At 35.1% G+C, this 16,947-nt stretch overlaps 1 protein-coding gene across 1 annotated transcript; it reads left to right on the top strand.

Moving 5' to 3' along the window:
- Positions 1-11,715: 11,715 nt before the first annotated feature.
- LOC110919787 (protein FAR-RED IMPAIRED RESPONSE 1-like) lies at positions 11,716-13,131 on the top strand. The gene is made up of 3 exons (XM_022164043.1): positions 11,716-12,209; positions 12,598-12,856; positions 13,006-13,131. The coding sequence occupies exons 1-3, from the start codon at positions 11,716-11,718 to the stop codon at positions 13,129-13,131; spliced, it is 879 nt and encodes a 292-aa protein (XP_022019735.1).
- The last annotated feature ends 3,816 nt before the right edge of the window (positions 13,132-16,947 follow it).

Raw genomic sequence — 16,947 nt, 5'->3', positions numbered from 1 at the left:
AATGTATCTATATATGTGTGTGTATGTATATATATATTATTAATAAATAATAATGAGAAAAATGAAAGGGGATAAGGTCGGCCAGCAAAGAAAGTTGGGATGCCAACTGGAAATTAAGCATCACGCGCTTGTAATGACAGGGGGACGTGTCAGTACTCTTGGTCTTCACGTGTTTACATATCTTATATATTTATTTATGACGTCATTTTTTTAATTAATGAATAATAATAAAGAATTGAATTTTAAGGAAAATGTCTAGGTCATCAAAAAGGAGAGGATAATGAGATATGAATTCGATTTGGAAAATGATGTCTACCAATATTCATCACATATTATTGTTGGGTTAATTTCTTTTTTTTGGATTATATTGTATTGGTTGATATGATATGAGGATGAAAGGGATTATCTAGAATTTTTTTTTATTTGTTAAGGATAAATGATTATTTTATATCATGTTTTGTTTGGAATTTTTTTCTGAATTTGAGAGTGATTAAATGGTAACTTTTAATGCGATATTAAGTAGAAAATAAGAAAAAGGTGTTTTGATTGAGTTTGAATGTAAAAATGAGGAAAGTATTTGGATAATTGTCCGTGTGGCAAATGAGAATCATTGTGTAGGATTAGGATCAAATACAAAGGATCCTAATTGTAAGAAGTGTAAGAAGGATTTGTAGAGTGACAAGTGTCCAATAACCTAAAAAAACTCACTACACAAAAAAACCCCACTACAAAATAAAAAAAACCTTAAACATTCACCACCACCAAAAACCTAAACCCCCCCCTCCCCCCATCACCCACCCAAAAAAAAAAAAAAAAAATTTTTTTTTTTGCCAAGGGGTGGTGGTGGTGGTGGGTGTTTAGTTTTTTTTAGATTTTTTTTTTAGGTTTTTGGGGGGTGGGGAAGGGGGGGGGGGAGGGGGGTTTAAGTTTTTTTAGGTTTTTGGGGGGTTGGGGGGGGGTTAGGTTTTTTTTTGGTGAGGTATAGTTTTTTTTTTGCCGCGGGGGGGGGGGGGGGGGTGGGGGGTGGGGGGGGGTTTAGGTTTTTGGGTGGGGGGGTGGGGTTTAGGTTTTTGGGTGGTGGTGGGGTGGGGTGGGTGTTTAGGTTTTTGGTGGTGATGTAATAGGTTTAGTTTTAGCTTATTGGACACTTGTCATTCTATAAATCCTTCTTACACTTCTTACAATTAGAAGTCTTTGTAGAATAACTTGACTCTCATTGTGTAATCTATAATTACTTGAAATATAAACTTACATGTGAAAAAATATCAATTAAAATACTTGCTTCATGTGAATCATGAAATCTGATTAATATGGTTTTTTTATAATGATTGTTATTTTTCTCAATGTGTTACAAACGGATAAAACAAGTATGGAAGAAAATCTAAGTCAAGGGTTATCTTAAGGTTTTAAATTTTTACTGATTATAACCCGAGGGTCGTTAATAGAAACTTTATTTTTATATATAAAATTCTGACAAATTATGATAACCGGGAGGTCAACGGGCCATCTTGAGCCCTTGATTTTGTCCTTGGTATGTTAAAGTTGGTTCAAAACGTGTATAACATGTTAGATATTTTAGTGTAATCGGGGGATTGACTTGGTGATCAAAGCGAATAATGATACACATCAAGCAAGTTAGGAGGTGCGGGAGTGCACGCTTGTTTGAGTTATTATTATTCAAAGTGTACGGGCGGAGCCCGTACTCTACGGGGGTTTCAAGGGGGCAGCGCCCCCTTGGCGGGGGTCCGGGGGCAGCGCCCCTGGAAGCAGGGTCCAAGGAGCGGCAACCCCTGGCTGGGGTCGAGCTGTTTGAAACAATGGCAGTTAAATGGCAGTTTTTGTCCTAAAAATAGAGTTAACTGCCATTGGGCAGTTACACCCCAAAAACCCAATTTCGTATTCAGTTTTGATCACAATTTTCTGGTTCATCAATTCACACAAACAACATACACTAGTTCAATTTCTCGAAATCAGAGTTGTATCCGATTGAATTATTCGGGTGAACCACCGAAATAATTTGATCTGAGAGTGATTACACGTCTCTCTGATCATCCTGCAAACCGAAATTCCCCAACATAACATATATGTTTCAAAATGCTATGCAATTTTCTAAGTGCAAATTTGGCATTTATAACTCCAACCAAAACATATACAAATATAAGTTTATACACGTTACGTCTTGAATTTTTTTACCTTTAATCAAGGAGTAACCTATAGGTTTTTTTAACTTTTTATATGTTACATAATAATCTTTTTTTTTTTCTCAATTATCCAGTTGTGTGTACGGTGTAGCATGCATTAACATGTGATTGAGTCATATATTTTTTAAAAGGAAAAATAGGATAATGTGCTAAAATATTCTCAAATTACACGTTAGATAAGTACGACGAGCTTGACTTTTCTGGCCTCCTTTGACTCCAGCTTAAAGTTTACATATATACACGTTACGCAATTGTTAATCTTTGACCATTTTGCCTAAAGTTCAAATTGTTTTATCAAATAAAGTTTCTGAAAATTACAAGACAAATTTCTTTATTTTACCGTTATATTTTTAACAGTTATTTTATTTTGATTTTGATTAAGTTTAAAACGTGTATATCATTATTATTATTATTATTATTATTATTATTATTATTATTATTATTATTATTATTATTATTATAAATGAATTTCATCTTAAATTATGCAATATGACAATTTTTGTGAGTGAGTTCCATGTAGGAGCTTTTGAAGACTTTCTAAGCATCATCGACGTCACTAATATAAAAAATATATATATTTCTTTTGCTACCAAATGACTTGGTAAAATCAATATGACATAGAACGGATTTAACGAGATAGTTAATGATAAGAAGTCATATCACTTTCTTACGGTACAATGGTTTGTGTAGGATAAGATTTCTTATTATTTTTTTCTCAAAAAATAGAACTTTATTCACAACGCCAAAAAACGTAGGCCGCAACCCCTCAAAATGACATGGCCACCAACCACAAGACACTATACAAAGACAAATTTACACCATTGACCATTTAGACCATAGAAAAGACTTATGCTTTAAATCTCTTCATGTACCATAAGAAACCTAACGAATTCACGTCACCAATGATATCTTCAATTTTAATCTCTTTTCCTGAATGCACCTTCTCGCTTTCCAAATCCCAACAAGCAACACAAACAATACCATGCAGCGCTTCCTTTTTCCAATCTCCCTATCCACCATACTTGTACCACTCGATAATATCCTTCATCGAAAACACCACTACCGGGGGCACTTTACATCAGCTACAGACATACTACCACACCACTGAAGCCACAAAGCAAGTCGAGGGTCAGCCGATTCCAAACCAAACTCACATAAGGGACAAAGTTGCGACTCCACTTGAATATTTCTCTTATCTAAAGCAACCAAAAAAGCCGCTCTCTACATAAAGATATTACATTAATAGGAACCCACTTAAATCAATCAATAATGTAAAACTGAATCGCATCAATATTTAGGCCCAGCAAAAGTTTAAACGAGCTCACAAAGAAAGATCTTGAATTGTCTCCCTTAGCCGCTACATCGCTTGAAAGCATTTTTCCCATTTCTTTATCTCCAAACTGACCCCGAGTGAGGCTTCCTATCCCATTGCCATTCTAACCCATGAGCATGCCATCTAACCCGGATACTAACCATACAATTTTTGTTCTTCATCAATGAAAACAGGCGAGGAAAGGCCTGCATGAAAGGGGCATTTCCTGACCACACATCCACCCAAAACTTGATGTTATCCTCATTACCTACCTTGTCGACGATTAGCTCTTGGATATTTATCGCCACCAAAGACTGCCTTACTAGCCACACTAACAATATTTTTCCAGAACCCGACTATCTTTATTAACCGGAACAAAATAAGCCCTCGATTTGCAGTAATGCAACCCGTTAATGACCCTTTTTCCAAACCCATTTCAAAAGAAGTGTGATGCTAGCATTACGAAGCCTTTTAGTGACAATACCTCCCTTCTCCATAGGCAACACAACCTGATCCTAAGCCACCAAGTGCATCTTGAAAAAGTCGTTAGAGCCTCCTCAAAGGAACAACTTCATCATGCCTTCGAGGACCGAAATTATCTCCATTGAACCTTTGTATAATAAGTAGTAAATAGGAAGACTTTCCATAACCGATCTTATAAGGGTAACTCTTCTGCCAATCGACAGATTTTAGATTTCCTAACGGAAAGACGGGATGCAAAATATCCATCATGTGTCTCCATTTATTTATGTTGTTCATATTAACGTCGACCGCTAAACCCAGATAAGTGAAAGCACACTACCACTCTTACACCCCAAGACAGTCGCTATATGGTTTAACTCAGACACCTCAACCGTAAATGCTTGACTTGTGAAGGTTAATTTTATTCCTCGAGCATAGGTGAAAGCAACTTAAGATTCTCGACACGTTCATCACCTTTATCGGCGACCATTCCCATATAATAATTGCATCGTCGACGTAGAACAAGTGTGAGATAATTGGTCCCCCATTTGGGATTTGGATCCCTTTAACAGCCCCTAACTAAATAGCCTTATTTTATCATGCAAGCCAAGGATTCCATGACAATAAGGAAGATGAATGGGGACAACGGGTCCCCATGCCTCATACCTTGCTTGTATTGGGAGCTCCATTGACTAAAATAGACAATCTAGTCGACTTCAAAGCATATTCCGACAACTTCGCCCCGTAGATGAAGTCATTGAAATCGCTGGTTTCACGAACATTAAATCTAGATCAATGTCTCTCCTCCAACCACCTAAACAACATTAAAATCACCAAGGACAACCAACCTAAAGTGGCATGAATTATTAGAAAATAATAAAAGCATATGTGTATCGTGCACACTTACAATTTTTGAATATTTTAGTTCACTATGCACTTGTGTTTCAATATAAATTTTATTGATAACGAAATTGTATTCAAATTTTATATCCTAAACTCTACCTGGTACCATACCATATTGATATTATAGCAAATTGAAACAATTTTGACCAAAATCAAATTTTGGTTTTATCACTTAGAGGAATCTCACTAGTTAAACTTAAACTTATACTTAATGCTCTACAACATTTTCTTGGACAAATATGCGTCGGTAGACTAGGATTTAGATAACAAAGTAGCCTGAATTATTAGAAAATAAATAAAGCATATGCATATCGTGTACCCTTACAATAAATGAATGGATTTTGAAGGTATATTCCACTCTTTAGGATTTTATGGATAGCTCACTTTCAACCGTTTCCCTCAACCCCCCCTAAATTAACTAATTTACAATATGTGTTTATGTATTTTATAATTGGTTATTGGTATTTGGTCATATGAATATACAATTTTAGATCTATATTTATACGATAAAAAGGAAACTAAAAGATTAATCGTTTATAACTGAACTAAAATATTTACGTGTCATTTATATATGTTCAAACTAGGTTATTGTCCCGTGTAATACACGGGGTGAATCATAATTATAATGTGGAATAAAAAATATATATTAATAATATGATCTAAGTATATATAATATAGAATAATATGCAGACCAAATACGAAATAAATATTGAAGTTTGTATAGCCATTCATAATAATATGATTTGTTATTTGTTTTAGTATTTGTCATAGGACCTTAAAATTTTGTACCACTACTAATATTTATTGTGACATTTTCTTGTTCAAAGGTAACGTGTCTGATTTTATTTGATAATAGATTATTCTGACAGGTTAATGTTGGCATAATATTATATTTTCTACCATCCGAATATAGTTTCCTCACTTTCGTTATCATTAACATTAATATAAGGTATGCTCGTATTCAAAGCTATAAACCAATATGAATTGTACGAAATAATTACTTTTATCACAATTAGTAAGGAAACCAATAAAAACTATTGATAATGTAATATGTCTCATACCATTTGAAAGGTCTGAAAATGGACTTCTAGACTATTAAAAGTAATGTAAATGAATAGACAAAAATTGAATCAATAAAATCAATTAACTATAGTTGAGAAAATACTATGTATATTGTAATACTTTACATGTACAATTGAACCAATGAAACATATATATATATATATATACATATATATACGTGAAAAATAAAAATAAAGACATTAGACACCATACGACAACTAAGTAAATCTAAATTTAAAAAAAAGTGATGACATTCCGAATGTGAAGATTCCTTTTACAGACCTCTACATCTTAGTTACAACTTACAATAGGAAAAAATATGTATGTTAAGAGTTTACCTTGTTTTAAAACACATATATCTAACTTATCTAAAAATACATGATGTTTTCTATGTTACATAGATAATAAGCATATTACTTATTTGACATGGTAAACTTATCTAAAAACACATGATGTTTCTTCTATTTTGATAGCAATAACGTTTTGAATCACGTGACAAGGCCCAAAAAAAAAATGTTCCGGATTTTAACAACTGGAATTGAAATAATTGGTCTAAGGCAATATCTTAATCAACGCCCACGGATCACAACTAACAGAAATTTGAAAAGATTAAATAACGTGCTTAAAATATATAATAATTATGAATCCATTTGTTTAAAATAAATATGTTAATTACAATCAAAATAAAATTCTAATATAATATTTAAATCTTTTTAATTTAAAATTTAAAAATTATCAAAAAAATATTGATGTCCTTATTGAATGACATGTGTCCAAAGTTTCTTTTATATATAGTATAAGTATTATATAGTATAGAGATAGATTGTTAAATAATGAAAGGATGAATTTGTAAAAATGAGTAAACCGTATTTAATTATGAAACACCAAAAGGTGCTAGCTAATCACATGAGAGTAATTCCGTTGCCATTAAAAAAGAGATGAGAGTGGAAAGTTTATTTTTTTTACAGGTATGTTAATTGAGTAATGAATTTATTCTAATATAATCTTTAAGTTTTTTTAATTTAAAATTTAAAATTTATTGAAAAAGTATTGATGCCCTCATTGGATGACATGTGTCCCAAATCAGGTTTCTTTTATTATATAGTATAGAAGATGTATTTATTATTGTACGCCATATTGATTTTTAATGATTTAAATATGACATGTCCGATAATATCAATAACATTAGTTTTTTTTAACGAAAAATTTGAATTAGACCACTGAAGTATCATCTTTGCACAAGCGGAACCACCCAATCGTATCCAGCTCCACTAGGCAATAATGCATATACACCAATTTAGGAGATAACCCAATAAATTTGGAAAACCCCCTTGTGGGAATCGAACCCAGAACCTAATGGTCTCTAAGCATTATCCCACCCCTAAGATGCCACTGTGCTATAATGCCATGGGCATCAATAACATTACTAGTTTTCATTTTATTTGTTTAGGGCAACCACCCTCAAACGAAGAACTAACTTCGTGTGACCCTGATGACATAACATATGCCATGTAAGAGCATTCGCATTCCTTCTATAAAATTGTGTGACTTCTATCAAATTGTGTGAGTGATGTCTTTGTTAGGGTATCAGATCAGAGTAGGCTCGAGTGAAAGCGAAACAAACACACACGCACATTGGCAGAAAATAAAGAACACGAGAATTTACATGGTTCGGTCAAGGCGATCTATTTCCACGGGTTGCAACTAGGGTTTCATTTTTATTAAATGCTCACAACTATTTACAGAATGACACATACTATAATTATATCATAAGTATTTGTAGAACAAGACTAGGATTTCCTACTTAGTCAACAAGTTAACTAAGTGGGCCTAATAACTAGGGTCAGCTAAACTAACTAGGGCTGGCTACCCTAAAGCCTACGAACCCAACAATCTCCCACTCGGAGGCTTTGCATAGTTCATAAAGTGCATCCAAGAAACCATCACCAGTAACTTCAGTAATGTTTACGTTCAAGTCTTTCAAGCCTCCAATACCAAGAGCAAGCTAAGAGGTCAGTCACATCTAAGCCACGTAGTTGCAACCACACCTCTTATCAAGTACCTGAGAGACTAGTTCAAGCTCCCACAAGCTCCAACCTAGTCATGACTTAAACCGTCACTGACCCATTCTTGGTCTTAACCAGCTTGCACGATCCACCAGCTCCAGAAATACATCGAGAATTAATACCACTCTCCACATTTTGTAAACTATTTCGAGGAGAGCATTTTTCTTTAGTCAGAATCTTTGTTTTTAAAACCCAACGGCTTTTTGTGATTGTACCCGAAACACGACCCGTGATCCCACTATCACCAAATACCCTGGTTGGCTTAAACTTAGAACCCCGACCACATTCAACTGGCATCCCCAAAGCACCAGGATTCAAGTTTGCAAATTGAACCCTTTTCCGCTTACTAGATTCAGTGAACCAGACTTTATGCTTAACAGAGACGGCTTCCCTTAGCAGATACCTCAACTAAATACAATGATCCTTGTTTCCTCCCACAGGCAACAACAAGATTTCCATCAATCACCTTCCACTTCCCACCACCAAACTTAACATCTAGTCCCTGTTTATCCAGATGACTAACAGAAATAAGTTTCTTCGTTAAACCTGGAATTACCCTGACATTCTGCAAGTTCCATGTTGTCACACCCGCACAAATCAGAGTTGGTGTGATCTGACTGGTATCTTCATTGCATAAAGGAAGTATATTATGCTAAAACTTCTAGAAAGTGAACGCCCGCTAGGTACTCGAATCCCCATGGGTTCTCCTATTCCAACCATGCCATAATTTGAAAATGTAACCTGAGAAAGAAACATGCGAAAAATCAACATAAAGTTGGCGAGTTCATAGTTTGTTTGAAAAAGATTTGAAATAAATCTTTTTGATAACAGGTTTAAAATAATCTTGAGAAAACGAAATAAAAATCATTTTCCTCGGCATGTCATATGAAAACTTTGTATTTGTAAAACTTTGTGTTCGCAAAACTTGTTTAACCGTCAATGTCCGCGTATGATAATGACAACATGCCCGCATGAGCCTGTTAGTTGTATTTAGGACAATCCAGTCCTTAAGTTGTCTGCAGGACATACAGTCCCATTGTTCGTAAGCATGACAAACCGGTCCCCTTATTTGTATGCAGGACAACCCAGTCCCGTCGTAACAAGGACAATCCCGTCACTAGTCTGTAGCTCATGCATGTTTCGTAAAACGCGTATGTTTTTGTAAAACCGGTATGTTTTGCATAAACCTTTCGTAAACCATTTGGGTTTGTTGAAATTCATTTGCAACATGGTTTAGAAGTATGAATTTTCGTTCATCGAAATATTGTGTACTTTTGCAAAACTTGCATATCTTTCCACCCCCGAAAACATTTATAAAAATGTAAAACTGTAAAAAGTGGGGGTTATGAACTTACCTCGATATCCAGTGCAAAGCTAGCTTAATAAGATTCCATAATATCGTTTCAAAAACGTGACTCGCTAGCATGCAATCTATAACATTCCTATTAAGGAATAACTTATAAGTTTTCTATTGAAATGTAGCTAAACTACGGGTCACCAAGCTCTACCAAATCGTTAACCAATGATTCGATGGGAAAGTGTTGTTGAATTTGTGGAACGATAATGTAATACTCGATAGTTCCCATTTAGCCGGTGATATTTACTAAGTCTTAGGAACACTTCGTTTTCCAATAGGATTAAAATATATATATTTGTATAAAATATAAATATATTTATAGGATAGTGTTAGTCGTTCCAAATGGTAGTACGTGTACGTAAACAAGTTTTTATATAAAAACAATACACGTTATAGACTCGTACAGTGTGTTCATGCGTTTCCAGAATAGTCGTCATATACGTTGACGGATACTAATACGACTCGTCGTAGTGTTTCGTAAGATGTAGACATATATATGCAAACGTAAATATATGTATATATATGTATGTAAGCGTAAATGTATATGTATATGTATATAAACGCTGTGTAGCCGAAATAGTAATATCGTGTCTCGTGGATAACTATCAAAAATAATTATATAGTTATACACTTGTTAGGAATCGACCTCGTTCGTTTGTTACTGTAATAACTCAGATAATATTTTGTGTTATAATCTTATGGTAATGCGTCGTACTTCGTTTAGACGTTTGAAATGAATAATTTTATAATAATATTCGAAATCTCGACGTCTGAAATAAATATAAACAACTATATTTATCTTATAAAAATATTCAGATTCTCGATGTTTGAAATAAATATAAACAATTATATTTATTTTATAAAAATATTCGGACTCTCGATGTTTGAAATAAATATAAACAACTATACTTATTTTATAAAGATATTTGAAAGTATTCGAATTATCGACGTTTGAAATAAATACAAATCATTATGTCTATTTTATAAAGCTATTCAAAATCTCGACGTTCGAATATAAATAATTATACTTATTTTATATGATTTTCGAATACTAGGCGTTTGAAATATAATTTCCGAATTCCGACATATTTTAACTAATTATATTTATTTTATAAAAGTATTCGAGTTTTAATGCGTTTCCGTTGGTTTTGAATAAACTATATATTTAGTTTTAACGAACAACGGGCTGAGTTTCCTCTGTTTATCGGATAACCCAACAAATAAAGTTGTCAATATTTCATCAAAACACAACATTTTCAAAGCTCAATAATTCAATACGAACATCATACAACACAACACAATATCATTATACATTCGATATTTAGATAACGTCAAAGTTCTAAGTTTTATATAAGTATCTTATATATATATATATATATATACATATATATATATATGTATGTATATATATATACATATATATATAGAAACGGGTTCAGGAGAGAATGGTGAAAAGTGTGAGAACGGTGAGAACGGATCTTGGCCCAACACGTGGCAGGGGGGCCCTAATTGTTATGCGGGGGTACGATTGTCCTTTTATACGTTCCCTCCTTATTCGCGTTATAAATCTCTTTCAAATTAAAAATCCAAAGATTTATTGTTAGCTGTTACCTCCTTTGCAAGCTTTCTCAGATCTATGGCGTTTAACGTGGATTCTGTTTGACAAAGTAAAATTCGTTGGCGTTTTCTATTTATCGTTCCAGCAAATCATGCAACAGATATGGCATTTTGTTCTCTTATCATTGTTCTATGGCGTGTTTTTGTATTATTATTTTTATAATGTGTTGTATGATTTTCAATAGCGTTATTTCAATTATGCAATTTAATCACGTTTTAATTGATATTTAATCTATTATTAAGAACTGCAATTGGAGTTTTCAATATTAATTTTAATTGTCGTTTACGTTCTAGTGGATTTCTTATGTTTTTACGATCATTGGCGTTTTTCATCTATTTGATTAGTTTTAAATTTTATTTAGTAGTATTTGTGAATATCAGTTATTACTATTTTGTTAATTTGTGTAAACATTAGTTTTGTTAATTTTGGCGTTTTCATTATGATGTTATATTTTGTTAATTATTTATGTTGTTAAGTGTTTTTAGTTATTCATCTCATGGCTTTTTTATCATGTTGTTTTTAAATTACGTGTTTATTATGTCTTGTTTATTATTCAATTAATGACGTTTTAATGTATAATGTTATTACGAGACATCACTCTGTTTTCTGATTTTTCTGTTCCTCCCTGTGTTTTCTCAGACGAAGTCTCTTCCTCGAGTCAAAGGCATTGCCCCAAAACTGGATTACCATTTATCATTCCTGACGTCAGTGAAGAATTAAAGCCCAGAAAGGACATGGTATTCTCAAGCCTTGATGATTGTTATTCAATGTATGTTAAGTATGCCAAGGAGTGTGGGTTTTCAGTCAGGAAAGGGACTACAAAGACAAACTCTAAAGGTGTCTTACATATTAAGTATTTCTTGTGTACGAGAGCTGGGGTATATAAGGACAAGAAGGTTGATACGTTGCACCCCAATCAAAAGGAGCGAGTAGTGCGATCTAACTTTTCAAAGAGGACTGATTGTGGTGCACTGTCATGTGTACTTTTTGAGGATGGATCTTGGAAGGTGTATAAGTTTGTCGAGGAGCACAATCATGAACTTGTTAAACGTCCTGATAAGCATTTTCTTCCAACTGAACGACACCTCACTCAGCTCCAGAAGCATGTTATACACAGCATGTCTAAGCTGAATTTAGGTCCTGTCAAGGCGTTTAATGTTATGAAGACTTGTTTTGGCGGTTTTGAAGACGTGGGTGCAAGCAAAGTTGAATTTAAGAACTATAAGAGGCAAATTAACTTGTTCATAGGGGAATATGATGCCGATGTGGTTGTGAAACATTTGAATGAAAAAAAATTCCCAGCCTAATTTCTCGTATGATTACATCAAAGACGAAGAGAATCGTTTGAAGGGTCTTTTTTGGTGTGACGATCAAGCCAAACATAATTACCACGTGTTTGGTGATGTGATTTCGTTTGACGCCACGTATCGTTCCAACAAGTAATATTTTATAATTCAACTTCTTTATTTTTGTCGTTTTATTAATTTACATGCAATGGCGTTTTTATATTTTATATGCAATGGCATTTTATTAGCTTACATGCAATGGCGTTTTATTAGTTTACATTCAATGGCGTTTTATTATTGTTTCATTTCTCATGGCGTTTTCATATGCAGATACTATATGGTGTTTGTACCGTTCACTGGTATAGACAATCATCACTGCAATGTTACATTTGGTGCAACATTATTAGCGTCGGAAACTGCTGATATGTATATTTGGTTGTTAAGAGTTTTTCTAAAAGCTGTTGGTTCTCAACCAAAAGTTGTTGTCACTGACCAAGATCCAGCGATGAAGAAGGCTATTTCTGTTGTATTTGTTGACACGAGGCATCGATTATGCATGTGGCATGTGATGCATAAACTTTCTCTGAAGGTTGTTATGCTTTTTTTTATCTTTGGCGTTTTAAGATACACTGTGTTTTAAAATACATGGCGTTTTGTACCTTGTTACTGTTTTTTTAATTAAGTTTTGTCTTTTGTTTTTTTATTTATTTATGCATGGTGTTTTCGTGTTATTTATAGGTTGGTGTTAGGCTATGCAATTCCACCAATTTTAAAGAACGTATTTGTGGTGTTGTGTGGACGGATATTCTCACACCTGAAGAGTTTGAATCAGAATGGGAAGCGGTTATCACAGAATTCAATTAGAAGATAATGATTGGCTATCTGATATTTTTGCACTTAGGGAATCTTGGATCCCTGCATACTATAGAATGGAGCATATGTCTGGTCTTATGCGAACGACATCCAGGTCGGAGAGTGAGAATCATTTTTTTGGTCAAGTGTGCAATTCGAAAGCTACTCTTGTTGAGTTCATGACGCATTATGAGACTGCAATAGAAGCACAACATCACACACATCGTAAAAATGATCATGAATCTCGATACAAAAGACCCCAGTTGAAGAGTAGTTACAAATTGTTGGAAGGGTAAGCTGTTGATATATACACAAAAAGTATTTTTTGTGATGTTCAAGCTGAGCTTATTGGAGTTGTGGATTGCATAAATCAACGTTACGAAGATCAGCCTGATGGGTTTGTTAAGTTTTATGTAAATGACTTCCAACAGCCTTGTACATCCTTATTTGAGGTAAATAATGGCGTTTTGGTTTTTATGGTGTTTTCTGTTAATGGCGTTTTATCATATGCAATGTGTTTTTTTCTTTTTAGACAAACATTCTATGCATGGCGTTATAGAGATATTGTTTTTGGCGTTTTTCAGGTAATGTTCCGTAAGTCTGGTTGCACATGCAGTTGCTCAAGCAGGCGTTTTGAACAGTTTGGTTTGCTATGTAGACATATATTCTATGTTTTGAGACTTATGGACATTAGGGAATTTCCAAAAAATACATTCTGAATAGATGGTGCAAAGAGGCCTCCCCAAACTGCTCTCCTGAATTCTCAATTAGTCGTGAATATATGACCGAGCTTGATCCTGATGTGCAAAGTATGATGCGAGATATTATTTATTCAACCGAATACACTTTGAACCGTTTATCTGGTAATAAAGAGGAGTTATCCTTATACAAGGATCATGTTCAATCTTATATGAAGAAGGTTCAAGATATGCAGATTGTAGCTCCTCCCGCTAGTTCTAGGGATAGATTTGCCGATATAACTGGTCAATATAAAAACGACAAGAATCTGATAAGAGTCCCTGTAGGTTATAAATCCAAAGGTTTTGGTTCTCAGAAGCGCCTGAAATCTAAACAGGAGATAGCAATCGACAAAAATAAATCAAAGTCGAAACCCGGGGCCAAAGAAAGACAGTGTCAGAACTGCAAAGCCTATGGACACTACGCATCAACATGCAAACATGCCGTAATTAAAAGAAGATCGACAAGGTATTCGAGAGCCAGTGAAGAGTAGTTTGGCGTTTTGTATTTATCATTCTTACACAACACATACAGATGGTCTTCGAGAGCCAGTGTAGAGTAGTTTGGCGTCTTTTTTTATTTCAATCATATAGAACACAGACATTTCTCAGTTTGGCGTTTTAAAATCATTTTTTTGCATCTTTTTCTTTTTTCTACCTCTTTGTTCATAACATACTACTTCGAAATTAAATAACAAACAATATAAGATCGGGCAAGGAAATCAAACACCAAAAAAAAAAAAAACAAGAACGCCACTAAATAAAACTACCATAAACTTCTAATTTTGGTCGTGCTAAACTCAATAATGTTTTGCTGAATGAAATGGATAACATTGTTAATCCTCAGTCAAGAAAGATGTGTAACAATGTTATCCATCCCGTTTAGCTAAACTTTATAGAGAACAAAAACAGTATCTCCATGAAATGGCTTTTTTGAAGTTTTGTGGTTTTTGTATGTTTTGGCGTTTATATTGAGGATCTTGCTCATTATATAGAGCGAAAATTTATTGAGAAAATAGTGTATATCAAAGAAACATGGATTTGAATCTTTGATATTTTGGTTTTTTTGGCGTTTATAAGATGAATAGTATAGAGGAAAATATAGGTTTTTGTGGTTTTGGTGTGGATTTTAGTAGTTCTGAGAGTTTGTTTATATAGGAAGTTTTTGGCGCGTATTTTAGGCGCAACTTTTATTACAGTAAATGCTAGTAATAAAGTTCCGTCGTTTTAGTACTGCTTGTTCAGCTTTATCGGTTAAAAACAAAGTTTGGCGTTTTATATCTATGGCATTATATTATGATGAAGTGTGCTACGTGTGTTGAGGCGGGATTTTAATAGCGTGAGTTTGGCGTTTTATGTTAAGTCAAAGACCCTTTTACCCTTAATGAAGCGCACCAGATTAATTAAAGTGATTTTATTACAAAAATGCCACCGCGTCATCCAGTCCATAGATTGTTTTGATCTGACGATCCATAAGCGTTCTCTTCGTTCTCACACTTTTGAGCGTTTTCTCTAAATCCTGACCCTATATACATACACACACACACACAATACTTTCGCGTAATCGATCGATAGGTGAAATAATTAAATGTTATTATCTCGAAACTTTGACAGTGTATAATTTTAATCGGTCCGGTCAAGCTCGGTTCCGCGCATAAATGATATTTATAAGAAATATAATAAATTTCGCGTCTTTAACGGTTTACCGGGCCTTAAGTTGACTGTGTTGACTGCATTGACCAGCAGTTGACCCGTTGACCAACGTTGACCGAGTTTGACTGAGTTGACCGGGTTTTGACCCATGTTGACTGAGTTGATCGGACTCGAATCGGAACTTCCAAAACTAAACCGTTGACTTGTTGACCCGAACCGAACCCAATTTGTTGTTGACTAACGTTGACCCCAAGCGGACCCAAACCCGAACCGAAACGAACCCAAAACGAGTTGACCCGCGCTTAGCCGAATCCGAACCAAATACAACCACCACTCGCCGTCGTCGGTCCCGACGCTGGTAAAACGGCCTGTCGCCGTTCACCGTCGCGCCACTGGAGGGAGGTGGTCGGCGCTGCCTTTCTCTCCCAAACCCCCTCTCTCTCTCACCGCTCCTTTCTCTCTCGCTCGAACCCATCCACCCGACACCACCTTGCCGGAACCCCTGCCACTTCACCGCCACTACCTGCGACAACACATATGTCCGGCCATCAACGGATCTTTACAGATCTGAAGGAGAATACGAAAATAGTTAGAAATGCTTACCGAATGCGGACCTGAAACTCGGCTGCCGAAGTCGAAACTCCCACTTCCGTTGCTCGGACGGGAAAACTAATGTCGGAATCGTGCTCAAGAATTCCGATTTAGGGGGTACACCTTGGTCCACCGTGAAAATCCGCCACCGTGAGCGGCGGCGTCGCCGTGACACCACCGCCGGCCGTCTCCGGCTCTGCCGCGTCGCCGGCCGGAGCTCTAGAGAGGGGAGAGAGAGCAGATATGTGTGTGGGTGAGAAAGTTTTCAAATGGGGGCTATGGTTTTAGAAGGGGGTATTTATATGTAGGGTTAAGTGGGTTGGGCCCAAGGCCCGTTAGGTCGTTTCAAATCATTTACGCGGCCCAATAACATTTCTGAGGCCCATTTTCGTTCCCAAACTTTGTAAATTTCGTAATATGTTTGTTTAGGGTTGAAACACTTAAAATTATGTTGGGTGTCGATGTTTTGTTGCGTTCGTTGTCGGTTACGTTAAAATCGCGTAAAATGCTTCGGTTGTCGTTTCTAATCCGTTTTTCAATCTGATTTCAATTGTGGATATTAAAATTTGATTACAAAGCTAAATATATCATAATATTTTAGTTTTAAAGTTAATTCACAAGTCCGATGCTTTCGCCTGGTTGTCGGTGCGCGCCTGCAGCCGCGTTTTTCGTTCACGTATACGTTTTCTGACGTTCAGAAGCATGACCATTTAGCAAAACCAATTCATGTGTTTAAAGTACACGTATGAAACCCGTATTTGTCAGCATTGTTAGTATTTCATTCGGTGCCAGTTCATTACCGTTTAACATTCAAAAATTTTCCCGCAAATCACCATTCGCGTACCTT

This window comes from Helianthus annuus, chromosome 16 (assembly GCF_002127325.2).
Source record: "Helianthus annuus cultivar XRQ/B chromosome 16, HanXRQr2.0-SUNRISE, whole genome shotgun sequence".
Taxonomy (NCBI): domain Eukaryota; kingdom Viridiplantae; phylum Streptophyta; class Magnoliopsida; order Asterales; family Asteraceae; genus Helianthus; species Helianthus annuus.
The sequence above is the reverse complement of the archived record's forward strand: the minus strand, read 5'-3'. Positions and strand labels throughout refer to the sequence as shown.